Consider the following 13,673-nt stretch of genomic DNA (forward strand, 5'->3'; position numbering starts at 1 on the left):
GATAATATTGGTATGCTCGGCCATTTCATTATAATATGCAGTTATTGTGTTGAGGATCCTAGGAACCACCTTGTAGAGACAAGTAACTTAAATAAAATTTTTTTAAAAAAAAAAAAGGAAGGGGTTCCCTACATTAAACAGTCAACCCATCCTATACATCTAGTGAGAGAAGCAAACACCAAAACAGGAAAGAGTTTTTTGTAGTTGCCATGTGGCAGGAACTCAGAGCTCTAGTCAGTGTTTAAAACCATATAAATCTGGTTTTGGAATCTATGTGATCTACAGAAATACTGAATTCTAAAAATACATCTCAGTTCTAATTCTGGCTGAGCCTTTACATGTCATGGAATGACCATAGTGGATCATGTAACCTTCTTTTCTCCTTTCTTTATGTAGTTAAGAAAACAGCATATGAAAAAGAAATATTTTTAATAGCTAATCTTCTACAAAATTTCTTGGCTTCCCTTCTGTAACCCATCTACCTGTATCCGTAACTGGTCATTTAAAAGCAGTGTTCTAAACCATAAAAATGTAAAGCCATACTGGGACTGCACACCACAGTGTAAACTTTTTACATTGTGAATATGTACACACACGTATGTGTGTGTACGCTTTTGAAATATCATCCAAACACTTTAATTTTTTTTTTGTATTAATCAACTTACATGCAAATATAACTCAGATCATCCTTTCCAGAACAGAATGTTTCCAACATGTTTGGAGGTTAGGAGTTTTATACTGTTGAAAAATGCATACTTTCTTATCATGGGAAAAAGTCTTCAATAATCTTAGTAAAAAGCACCAGAAAGTTTTTAATAATCTTTCTAGTTGACAATATCTGCAGAAAATACTGGTATGTCCTCCAAGGTTTTCTGGTTTGGCACTGGTAATGGAAATTTCAAAAACACCTGAAATCTGTGTGGACTATACAGATATACTATATGGGTAGATACTGCTATATAGATCGATATCTAAAATACTAAAATAAAGATAATTAATTAAATGGAAATTGCTTTAGAACAAGGTACAGAAAGAAGACACTGAAGGAAGCCTGCATGCTCAAAAACCTTGATTTCCCATACATTAGACCTCAGTGGTTAAACACACATCACAGAAGTGAGATGTAGCTATTTCTTGCGTTTTAATGTTATTCTCTCTTCTTCCCTTTTGCCCCTTGCTAAGATTTATCTGCGTGTGTTCTTTCTCTTACCTATCACCTCACCTGGTCTGTACGTTTGGCCCTCTTTTGGTCTATGGTTGTATTTTGTTTTTACACCTGTGTTAGCAATGCTGTGGAGATGATGCCTTAAATGAGTAAATGCGTACATACAGAAAGAAGTATAAGCATTTAAAGTTTTAAAGCTCGTAAATATGAATCAAAGTCCACTTGTAATATGGCAATACCATCCTACTTTTAGTCAAGACATTGGCCACAAAGGGGCAACGTGTGACTTCCTGTGCTCGGTAGTTCAGTGACACTGTAAAGGAAACGCGGCATTATTCAACAAAGAGCGCAAGCATCTAGAACAGAGGAGGAAAACAGATGCAAATGTCGTAAACAAGAATGGGGAGAGAAGCCCAGGCAATCTAGAAGTCTGCTGGTGTTGTGGGAACTCAGTTATTGTCAGAGGGGCAAGGACTCTTGCAAAGGGCACAACAAGAGATCGATTTTCTGACTCTCAGCAATAGTCAGCTGCCCTGGGAAAGGGGCTCAGTGACACAGGTCTGTGATGGAGATCTGACTGCAGCCAGAAACAGGCTATTGAGCCAAGACAGCGCTTACACAGTCATCGAGGGAGCCCGGGCTCACTTTCTCCCTGTCTGCCCTTTTCAGTTGCATTTTCAGAACAGAATCTAACACAAAGTCTTTTTGCCAATTGTTGTTTTAACTGAAATAGTAATACAACAAACAAATTTATACTGCCCTACCAAGAAAGAAACCTAAAGTAGAAAGGTGTATCGTCCTTTTATCTGCATGTGTGTCGTGCAAGGTTCTTAACGTTTAAAAAGCACTTTATATATCTATGTAGTGACCATTTCAAAAATGTATGAGCATTTTTAAATAAAATCCATGAGAAATTTATATTTTTCTTCATAAAAATCGTGCCATACAAATGGCTATATAGCTTTTAACTATGGATACAACTACCACAAGGTAATCACCTCTACTTTTCTCTGCATGAAGATGTCAATTAGTCTAAAATATATACTTTATTAATATTTTTATTACTATTTGGTATTTTCATTTCTATGTTTGGTTAGGTTATTGTTGTAGTTAGAATGTGGAAATTTAAAACAGTAGAATTGCTTAAGTTGTCTTACGCATTCCTCACAAACAATTTCTGGTTATAATTTAGACTTGAAATCAGAAATGAATAAAACCAGAAAGCTACCTTTGATGAAAGACACCAGAGCGAGCGATAGTTCCCAGGAAGAAGCAATAGACCAGTGGGCCAGGAGACGGAAACAGTTCAAAGACAGCAAAAAATGCAGTTCAACTGGAGGAAGCTCCATAAACAGCACAATCACTGAGGGATCAAGTAAGTACTTTAGTCTTACAACTGTATTCTTTCTCCTTTGTGTGATTGACACTCTGGCAGGGTTTTCAGCTAAGCAAATTGATCTTCAGTTCATAGCCTGAGTCTCTGTCTTAGTCGTTATCATGAGCAAGCATATTTTATTCAATTGAGCAGTTAGTATCCTCTCTCCTTCATATAAGCAAGCAAACAAACTGACTGGAAAAAAGTTGATTGTACCATCCTTGTCCATATGCAATTAATGTTAAGACAAGCTCTAGGCACAGATAAACAGATAATCACCTACAGCAGCAAGCTTTGAGGGTGTAACAAACATCATAATCCTGCCTACTTTGCTTATGTCAAAGCCATGATGAGCTGGGAGTCCTTTTCTCCTCACTACAATAACCACCTGCTTCACCTTTTATCTTCAGGCGTGTAGCCTAGATTGTCCTTCACTGTCCCTCCAGTTACTGAAACGGTCCCATAACTGTCTCATTAAGAAATATGTCACCTCGCCATATGCTTGAGCCTGTACCAAACTCATCAGCTTAAATCACACGGGAAGAAATTTTAGAGATGAACTTCTTAATGAATTTACATTTCATGCAGATGGAGTCCCCAGGCAAGAATTGCACAGTCTAGGAGAGAACATATGTGCTACACTGCCTTTGCCTCCTGTTTTGCTATTTTAGTAATGCAAGACGTACTTTGTACAGATAAGAAATGTGCACTTCCCTGTGGAAATATTTAGTGCTATAATTGTTACTTTTGGTAAGGAAGTTTTATTTGTAGGTATATAACCTCATTTTTGAAGAAGGTTAAATGCAAACCTGTAGAAGATTGACAGCTGTAAGACTTCAGTGCAGGTCCAACACAAGATAAACTGTAGATATATTCTATTCCTGTACTGAACAGGTAAGTCCTACATCAGCAGGGCCGCAATTCACTACCTAAATATAGGTGTAAGTTGCTAGCTGGAACACCAACAGGGTTCTGAGATATGTGACTTACAGGGGACCCATGCCTTTTTGAAGCAGTAACTGGATGGCAAGTGAGATACCCTAAGGCATCTAATAAGGTACTGGCCACCTATATTCAGACCATAGACTCATAGAGTGGTTACAGTTGGAAGGGAGCTTAAATATCATCTAGGTCCAACCCCCCTGCCTTAGGCAGGGACATCACCCACTAGACCAGGTTGCTCAAAGCACCATACAGCCTGGCCTTGAACACTTCCAGGGGTGGGGCATCCACAACCTCGATGGGCAACTTGTTCCAATGTTTCACCACCCTCACAGTAAAAAATTTCTTACAAATACCTAACCAAAATCTACCCTCTTTCAATTTAAAACCACTACTCCGCATCCTATGATTGCACTCCCTGATAGAGTCCCCATCTTTCCTGTAGGCCCCCTTCAACTACTGGACAGCTGCTATAAGGTCTCCCTGGAGCTATGTCTTCTCCAGGCTGAACAACCCCAACTCTCTCAGCCTGTCTTCATAGCATAGGTGCTCCAGCTCCCCATGATCATCTTTGTGGCCCTTCTCTGGACTTGCTCCAACAGGTCCCAGTCCTTCTTATGTTGGGGACTCCAGAGCTGCATGCAGTACTCCAGGTGGGGTCCCATGAGAGCAGAGTAGAGGGGTAGACTCACGTCCCTTGGCCTGCTGGCCATGCTGCTTTTGATGGAGCCCAGGATGCGGTTGGCTTTCTGGGTTGTGAGCGCACATTGCCAGCTCATGTTGAGCTTCTCATCCACCAACACCCCCAAGTCCTTCTCCTAAGACCTGTTCTCCGCCCAGCCTGTATTTGTGCTTGGGGTTACCCCAACGTTGACCTTGTTGAACATTATGGAGTTAACTTTTTGAGCTTTATGAGATAACTGAGCCAATCCCTAAGTTTCTAATGCTTGTTAACAAATCAGCAGGGATGACTGATATTTCACATGGAAATGTAAAAGCTGTTTATTGGTAGTAGTTTCCGTTCTTTGGCCCTAAGACAGATTCAAGTCCACAGGAAGGAGATTAGAAAGTTACCAAGTCAAACCACCAGAGCTCAAAAAACCTACCAGGGACACATACATCAAGATATTCATTGATTTCAACAGTAATGTCTCCTGCATATAAATCTAGACCATAGATTTTACTAGATCAGGCACATGCTGGTTTCATCAAGAAAATATAAAATAAAATATTAAAAATAAAGCAAACAATCAAACCAAAAAAAAGACCAAGTTGCAAGAGGTGGACTTGCTTTCCTTGAGACGAAGTTTTTGGTAGCACATGGCATGAACCTGAAGTCATGCAGAACAGGTGAGTAAGCAAACAATTCTGTCACAAATGCTGGTATCTAGTAATTTCGAATAGCGTGCTGCAGCCCTAAGGCCTCAGTCCCTTTTGCTTTGGTAGCTAGGCTGTTCCCTGGTGTTTGCAGACTTGAGGCAGCTCTAATCAATATTTGGAAGCAGCAGCTTCTTACATGCTTACTTCCAGCCACTGAGAATAACCTAAGTGCAGCTTGTTCCTGACACTCATAAACTGCTCAGTTTGACATCTGTGCTGAAAACTCAAGGAGAGGAGTGGTGAAAAGACATTTGAGAAAAGTCTTGGCATAACTCCATGATGCAGCATGGCAGCATTTCTTTCTCTGATTTTGCCTATTTGCCAGATTTTAAATTCTACTACAATTCTAACAATTCAATATTAAACTGGCAAAACACTGTGTTGTACTGAATTGCTTGGTGCTAGTTGAGGTTTTCTTAATTTATAAATTCATGGTAGCAAGCTAAGATGAGCTTTAAACATATCAACCTAGTAGTATTTTTTTTTGTTTATTTTTGTTTATTTACTAGTAGCTTTTTATACAGTTAATCATGCCATCTTTTTATACAGTTGATCATGCCATCTCATACTTTCTGCATAAGAGAGAAGCCAGTTGATGCGAAGTATTTGCCTACATAGACACAGTTAAGCAAACTGTCCAAGCGAAAAAAGACTGCCATTCAGATGTACTCAGGAAGTAACTTGCTGAACAAAACTAAATAAAGGTTAATTTTTATCTTTTCTGTTTTGAAACTGGAAATCTTTTTGCATAATTGCCACATCAAACACAGGATAAACAAAGCAAACTGATCCTTTCTCCAGCTGCATTAAACCTGTCTGCATTACACGAGGCGTTTTGTACTGAAAGGAACAAGATTTTTTTTTCCTCTCAGACAATTTATACTAAAGCATATTTTCAGGCTATCTGTTAGCGCGGTCTCTGATGGTCTTTTTTCTTTAGCAGAGAATTAGAGCTTTCCTCCATCTCCATGTTAATCTAGGTGACATAGTTTGACCCAATGGACTCATTGCAAGACATTGTGAATGTAAACTAATATAAAATATGAATGGGAAAATCCTCATGATAACACATGTAACATTATACAAATATTCAACAGCCTAGGACAAGTTCTATATTAAAAACAAAAAACAAAACAAAACAAACAAAAAAACCCTCAGCTGTCCTTTCCTCATCTCCTTTTTAATAAAATTACATGCACACATCTGGAAGAGCTAAGATTAAGCAGACAGCAAATACAGTCATCATTACCTGAGTCATGCCAGGGACTTTTCAGCTTCTCTTTTGTCTTCCCATATGCACGGAACTCATACTAAATTTCTAGAGAACTTGCTTGGTTTCCTAATCAAAGAAAAGCTTAAGAGTTGGCTAACGCCAGACTTCTCTTTAAGAGGTGCAGCTCCTGTTTTGACTATTTGTGTTTGGCATTCAGGTTCAATATGCCATAGCATCCAATACTGTGATCTTATATTTGGACATCTTTGCAGACTGCCCCTTTAACAGCAGTAAGATTGCAGAACTAAGTACAGACATTACAAACCATTCATTAAGAAGCTTGTGGCACTTCTTGCGTGCTGACTGGCTGTGGTCTGTTATTCATGCATTTTCCCTGCTGACATTACTTTTACTTGTTTTATCCTCATGACAGTAAATTCAGAGGATACTCGGTCAGTAGATCTGGGACTACATTCTGAAAACGAGGACAGAGGTTTTTATACAGAAAACTTTCATTCTGCTTCCTGGGTTTTCAGAGGAGATGATGTCTCACCGGATAATAGTCCTAGATGTCTCAGCAAAAGGCCTAGACCAGTGGCAGGTAAGTTGACTAAAGCAACAGGTAATAAGTGTCATAAAAATGTATTTATTTTGGGCACTCTGAGGATTCCAGGGGATCAACATTTTGGAGAAGAGGCTGGATGCGTATGCTGAAGACAGGAAAAAAGAGCAACCCAAGAAGCTAAAAGGTTATAAAAAAATGTAAATAAGTAGTTCTCATTTAGCTACTGTCTTGCAAAATATCATAATTACTTGACAAAATTGATACTGCTAAAAGTTCATAATTAAACCTCATCTCTTGCATGATAAGGGTAGAAGCAGTGCAATTTCGTAGCTTCTTCAGGCATGGAAAAATCACAGAGAGCTATTTATGGACATAAAGTATTACAATGGTCATAAAATCTGCTATCCCTCAAACTTTCAAACATAGTAAATCCAGAAAGAAAAGAATCAAGTTTGCTATGGGTATGAAGCATTGTTCTATTTGTTGTTTAAAGCCTGTCATGCAAACAGATATAATGAATAACTTTTGCAGGAGGATGGGAGGTTTTCCTTCACTTTTCAAATAGTAAGTTACTGAAAAGTTAAACAGTTCAAAGAACTAAGACAAACTGAAACACACCAGTAGCTTTGCAGGAGATCGTTCTTTGCTCAAGCTTATAAATCATTCACAATATGAGAGAAAACAAATATCCTCTACAAATTTCCAGAGACGACAAGTCTCCCTTAAAATATATGAGAATATTCTGGAGAGACATTTTGATTGCCTGTTCTCCCAGGGGAGAGCTCAGAAGTCCAGCAATATCGTTAAAGTAGGTTTTGAAGTATCTGTGCTCTTCTACACAGGTAACATAACTGGCCTACTAGTAAAGTAACATTTGAAGCAATTCCTAACTTCCAAATAGTGCACAATTTGAAGACAAACACAGTAGGACACTCAAACAATCAAAAGCAGATACTCTGAGAATTTATACTGAAGTCCTTCCTGAGTAGGAGATTTACTAATGAGCCAGACTATTTGAGACACAACAGTAGCAACTAGACCCTGAGAAAAAGTTGGAAGTAGGCAATTAGACCCTGATCTTCCTTTTTACTGAGGATGAACCCTTTACGTGTTAAATTCTGCTGACTTGAAAGACATTTCATACGGGTACTGGTGGCAGGAGGTGCCGGTGTGGTGGAGTATTGGACTAGACTGGGAGGCAGTGGGAGCAGGGAGTGGACAAGGAAAGGTGCTTGAAAGGAAGAGAAACAATTGGTATCCAAAAGATAGAGACCTTCTAAAATATAAAAGGAACGAAACTACAAGAAACAGATTTAAACTCATTTGAGAATTTAGATTGTATTTTGTGTTTGCAGCTTAGAGGTCTGGCACAGAGAGCAGGAGTGCTTTTCTCTCCCAGAATGCTGTAGGTAGAGTGGAAACGTCTGAATGCTTCTCTACATCTTCATTACAAAATCCAGACACTTAACTTAAACTGCTGATGAAAGTACACTTCAATGATTCTGTCTTTGCCCTAACATGGATGACATCTGATCGGTTGGGGGGAGGGGTGGGGGTACACACTGGCAAAGAGGCAGCACAAAACAGCTAGGAGTGATACTGAAAGCATCCCAGCCATTTGCAGAATCAGTAACCGTCAGTGCCTACAGATAAAAAGTTTTTAAAACAGGCTGCTTCTTGATAAATTGAACTTGACTTGTAGGGAAAAAGGGATGTCTTTTTTCCTATTTTGCAGTTCGTGAAAGAACAGTGAAGATTGCTAAAGGAACTGGCAATTACCCTTGGGGTTTCAGGATCCAGTTCTCAAAGCCTATCCTTGTGACTGAAGTTGACACAAGTAAGTTGTGTTTGTACTAGTAAACTTAGCCTATGAAAATGCATAAAAATAAATATATAAGATTTAGTAATATAATATAATATGATAGAATACGATCCACATAATAGAGAACATCTGTTTTATAGTAATATATAATATAGATGTACATAAATAATTTCCATAATTAGTGGGTGTAAGGTGTTAATAACATGTCCTTGAACTGCTCATGACAAAGTGTCTTAGGGCCACGGTATGCCTGTTGGTAAACTGGACTCCACCGTTCTGTGTCGTCCCATGCCAGTTGATACCTTATGCAAGTCTGCATCCAGCCTCTCTCCAGATGTAAAGTCTAAAACTTTTGGGGACTGACATCCGCTAATGACAACAGGCCTTTAAGAATGAAATAGAGGATGCAGTGATCCTCATAACAATGTTTCCAAAGTCTTATTAGCTGGTGACACTTCTGCTTGAATGGGTTTCCATCAAGCTGTCTATAAATCTTAAGAGGTGTGCTGTTAACTTCTGCGGGCTAGTCCAATGACTGTGTGGAACTCCAGAAGAAACTCACAAAACTGAGTGAGTGAGCAAAAAAGTGGCAGATGAGTTTCAGCAAAGATGAAGTGTAAGGTAATGCCTCTAGAGAGAAACGGTCTATACTATGCCTACATGGTGAAGAACATGGTATTGGCAGTTATGGAATGAGATCTTGGGAGTCACCACTGAAAAGTCCCTGAAATTATCAGCTCTGTGTGCAATGGCAGCTTAGAAATTTAGTGAAAAGCTCGTTCCGTCAGAAACAGCAGTGGGAACAAGGGAGTTTTGCTACTACAAGAGATTTTGCTACTACCTAAAACCTTGGTTCACCCAAGTCTGGAGTACCCAAATCTAGATTATTGCTTGCTGCATCTTGGGATGGACACAGTAGAATTAGAGAAGGAGGAGAAGGGGACTCTGATAGATTTCTGTTACCAAAGGCAGATATAATGAAAAATGTCATCCTAGATCAAAAATGCTAGTGCGTGCCCTCTAGCAAGGCATCTAAGAATAGCTCTGTCACTTTTCCAGCCTTATGTATTGTATTTTCCAGCTTCCTGACAATGCTGGAAAAGCCTATAAATTCAGAGACCTCTGAAACCATTAGCTGAACCCATAATTTTAAAAACTGCCTGCTGAGATACTAAATAGGGTCATCATTAAACTCCACTAGGGAAGATCAGAAAAGTCACAAATCTGAGCAACGGAGCAACATGCAGAGCAAAAAAGTACATATTTGAAAAAAACAACACTTTACAACTCTAAGACTTGTATTAGAAACCTATGTATTAGAAATCTCAAAATCTGAACATAGTTGGATTTATACCTCAGTCATACTTTTTGCATGATGCTGCTGTTCAGGTCTAAAATTCATTCTGACTTCTTGCCTCAGACCAAGTATTCTGTTTATTAAATACTAAAAACAAAGCCTTCGGTCCAGAAAGCGAACTCAGGCAAAGGACAGACCTATTCAAAAGAAATAAGGGAAAATGTTGGAAGTGGCTGCTTTACTTTCTATATGGCTATGCCTGCTGTTTATCAAACGATCTTGTACTCTTTTAGAGTAAACTACATGAAAAATAAAAATTATTTCGATGCTAGATCCTAGAGATCATTCTGTATTTATACATGTCTGAATACAATCAGGAATTCCCATTATCAATTGAAGCTTAGCCAATAATGTAAATCTAAAAAAACCTTTGCCTGCAGAATACTATACAAAGGACTTAGTAATATTAAACTGGGGCTAAAGTGGCTATGTAAAGTTCGTCATCCTGAAACAACTACCTAATTTTATTGCATAATATTATTTTTTATTGTCCTTGAGCCTAGATAATCTTCACAGTATAACTTATATGAAAAGTGATTTACTGTGAATCTCAGAAAACAAATTTGAATGAAAAATCTTGTCCTGCTCATCTTATTAGGGTGTCCTATGACTACAGGGTTAAAGACCAGTATCATTCATTGCTCATTATTTTAAGAAAACAAAATTATTGGGTTCAGGTCAAAATTAGGTGCGCTCTGAAAAGCACCACTGTGGCAATGAGTGTGTGCTTGGACAAATAGCTCTTACTACCAGACTGCTGGGAATTTCAGTACCTACTGATACAAAGTTATCCATGTTGCAAAGAAATGTTTCTTTTCTCTAGTATTAAAAGCGTTAGATGATTTCCCAATTGTAAACGTAGAGATTCCTTTAGCATTCTTATGTCAAAGAGTATAACTTCAGAAGAGGTCTTTCAAATTAGAATGGGATAAAGTTTTTTACCTAAATATAAATAAATGGTTATGCCTGCAACATTAGCCCTAATACCTACCAATTTAACCCTGTAACTACTGATTAAGTATAGCAAGACAGCTACTCACATTGTATACCTGTTCTCTTAAGTTTTTGTATGTTTTGTTTTCAAATGCAGTTGCTTCAAAACAGTGACAAAACAAACAAGCAAAAAAAAGTATTTTTTTTTACCAACAAACTTCTAGTAAAATTCTGTTTTCTCAAAATATGGCTCATTTCATTAAAACAAACATTAAAATTGCATTTGTATACCTCTTTGGTTGTACACTGAGACATTATTTTAATAATATCTTAAAGACCATTTATGTTCATAAAGTCTTGCATGAAATCCTCAAGGCCAGCACAAACCAAAAATGTGCTAGCATTTGCAAATTTGTAAATCATTTGTAATACACACAAGGGTGAACCATGGGGTTTTTTGTGCCTGTTTATCATTAAGGTCTTCCCTACAACTTCTAAGCATCCTCAGAAATTCACTGAATGATCACATTTACTACATGATAGGGTACAAAATCTTTGAAAATATACATTAAATAGTATGGACACGGAACAATATTTTCCGAAACGAATTTTTTCACAGTACAGTAGGAATGCTTAATTATAAATAAGAAGGGGCAAACTGTCTGAGAAATTTGTGAGGGGGATTTAAGTAACTGTTTGTTGATGCCTATGAAGGCAGCATATTTATCTCTTCCCTATTTTCCCTCCATTCCTGTGTGGCATGTGTCTGAGCCCTATTTTATTAGGAGTGCATATGCTTTGCGACGGTTAACAAATAAACAAAAGGTTGATATATTAACAAATCTGATTCAGTCCCTCCTTCACTGAACTTTTGTTAACTTAGTATATTATTTCCTCCTAAAGGCAAAACCCACAAAATACTATAGCCAAATTCTTTTAACGAGCAAAAGAAATATCAGCACAGAAAGTACTATTGGTCTTAAATCCAAAACTCACCAGAATAATGGGGTTTTTTTTTCTACTGACTTTACTGAACATTGCACCAGATCTTTCTTTGGACTTTAGGCCAAAACCTTCAGATACTGAAATGCCTATTTGCATCTTCAAGCATTTAAGTCCTAATGGTATTTTTAAAAAATTCCTCCACTGCCAGTGGTTATCTAGTGTTGAACCAGTACCTAAATCCTGAAGTTCCATTTACAGACAACTAATAGGTCGCTCAGAAAAACTTGCTTCACCTCCAAGTTGATGTCACAAAGCCCCCAAATCATAATCTCTGACTGGTCGGACAGATACCTGTTTTGCTTGAAAAACTTTATCACATAGACACACTTGATATCCTAACTCTGGATAAAATGAGTGGTTTTATTCCAGACAGTGCAGCTGAAGAAGCAGGGCTTCAGGTTGGGGATATTCTGATAGCAGTCAATGGAACTGATGTCACCAGCATGCCACATTCAGAAGCTGCCAATCTGGCAAGGAAAGGTAAGTTTGAATCACAATAAATTACACGGATTGCTGTACAATGCTCCAAATACGTATAGACATGTTGGGTGATGGATGCAACAAAAATCTTAATTAACGGTTTAATGCATTAGTGTTTAATATGGTACTATTACCTAAGTCACGTTTTTATCTAGACCTGCTAGGAACACAGAAGAAAATGGACATACAAAATATTCCCCAGAGCACATGTGACGGTACTGCTTCTGTCTCTCCTGCCTTAAAGGAAGTGACTGAGAAATTCCTGAAAGCGACTGCAGAGACACCAATACCTTATTTGTGACTTTTGCTTCCTCAGGGAGAGACTTCACAGCTTGGTTCAGTGCACCCAGTAGCTATTTCTGTGTCACCAAGACCTGAAGTCCGGTTAGGAGAGCAGAAAGGCTATTTCATGAGGCACCTTTTGCAGCACCACGGTAACAAGGAGTGAGCAATATTAATCATGCATATTCTTCCTGGAATTGTGATGACTAAACCCAAAAGATACCCATGTTTGCATGCTGAAAGTTAATCTACTGCAGATCTTTTATTTATCCCAGATATGGTTTTGACAAGAGCTCATGGGAAATTCAATAAATTAAAATCCTTTTACAAGACAGTGACAAATCTAACTTGACGCATACCAAGTTCTTTAATTATAAAGGTGCCATTCACGCTGTTATATTTAAGAGTATGTTGAGTCTTTTAGTAGAAAAATCTCTTATTACTGGGTATTTTTAGCTCCTCAGAGAACACCCCCTGGCCTAAATCTTGGCACACAGACAGCATTCCCAAAGTCAAATGTCCCCAGAAGAGAAATCCAGCAAATGTTTTGCAAATGAAAATGTGTTATAGTCACATATCTCATTCCTTTTTATGGTGTTGCCACCTGGTCTGAAGTAGTATCTGATATAATCATAATTTCAAGCCTTTAAGGTCAAAGCCATTTACTGATAGCGTCAGTGAATAATATGAAATTGTACCCCATTCTTGGTAACAAGAACACATTTTTAGTCTATCTTGCAACCTAACATGAGCACTTACCTTTTGCAAATGGTAAGTAGACACTTTAGCACAGGTTAGCCTCCAACAGCCAGACCCCTCAGTGAGGAGCACAGATAATAGAAAAGGTTAGTAGGCTCCATGGCAAGGAAAAGAAAGAATTCTCAAGAGCATACGTAAGATAAGAGAGACTGAAGGTGCCCCTAAGAGCATTCTCAGCAATTTTTGTATAAACTCCAATTTACGTACAACCATTTGAGCAATGAAATCCAACCACTTCTCTAGAGTGATAAAATATGCAAACACCTAAGATGCTGCTTGCAAAGGTAGGTCACAAAAACTGTTTTAAGAGGTGTCTTCAGATAGCTGGCTCCATTACTAGTCCTCAACAAAAAACTGTTTTCATTCCTGAGTTTCTGTTAAACAAAGGTTAAATA

General features: G+C 38.1%; 1 protein-coding gene across 4 annotated transcripts in view; it reads left to right on the top strand.

Annotated features, from left to right (window-relative positions):
• LOC134508239 (uncharacterized) overlaps positions 1-13,673 on the top strand; it is a 47,795-nt gene that overhangs the window by 12,758 nt on the left and 21,364 nt on the right. For all 4 annotated transcript variants that reach the window (XM_063319531.1, XM_063319533.1, XM_063319530.1 and 1 more), the window contains 4 exons: positions 2,358-2,540; positions 6,509-6,676; positions 8,376-8,477; positions 12,127-12,237. In XM_063319531.1, coding sequence (XP_063175601.1) covers positions 2,358-2,540; positions 6,509-6,676; positions 8,376-8,477; positions 12,127-12,237 — 564 coding nt within the window. The remainder of the gene's footprint in view (positions 1-2,357; positions 2,541-6,508; positions 6,677-8,375; positions 8,478-12,126; positions 12,238-13,673) is intronic.

Source organism: Chroicocephalus ridibundus, chromosome Z (genome assembly GCF_963924245.1).
Source record: "Chroicocephalus ridibundus chromosome Z, bChrRid1.1, whole genome shotgun sequence".
In the NCBI taxonomy this organism is placed as follows: domain Eukaryota; kingdom Metazoa; phylum Chordata; class Aves; order Charadriiformes; family Laridae; genus Chroicocephalus; species Chroicocephalus ridibundus.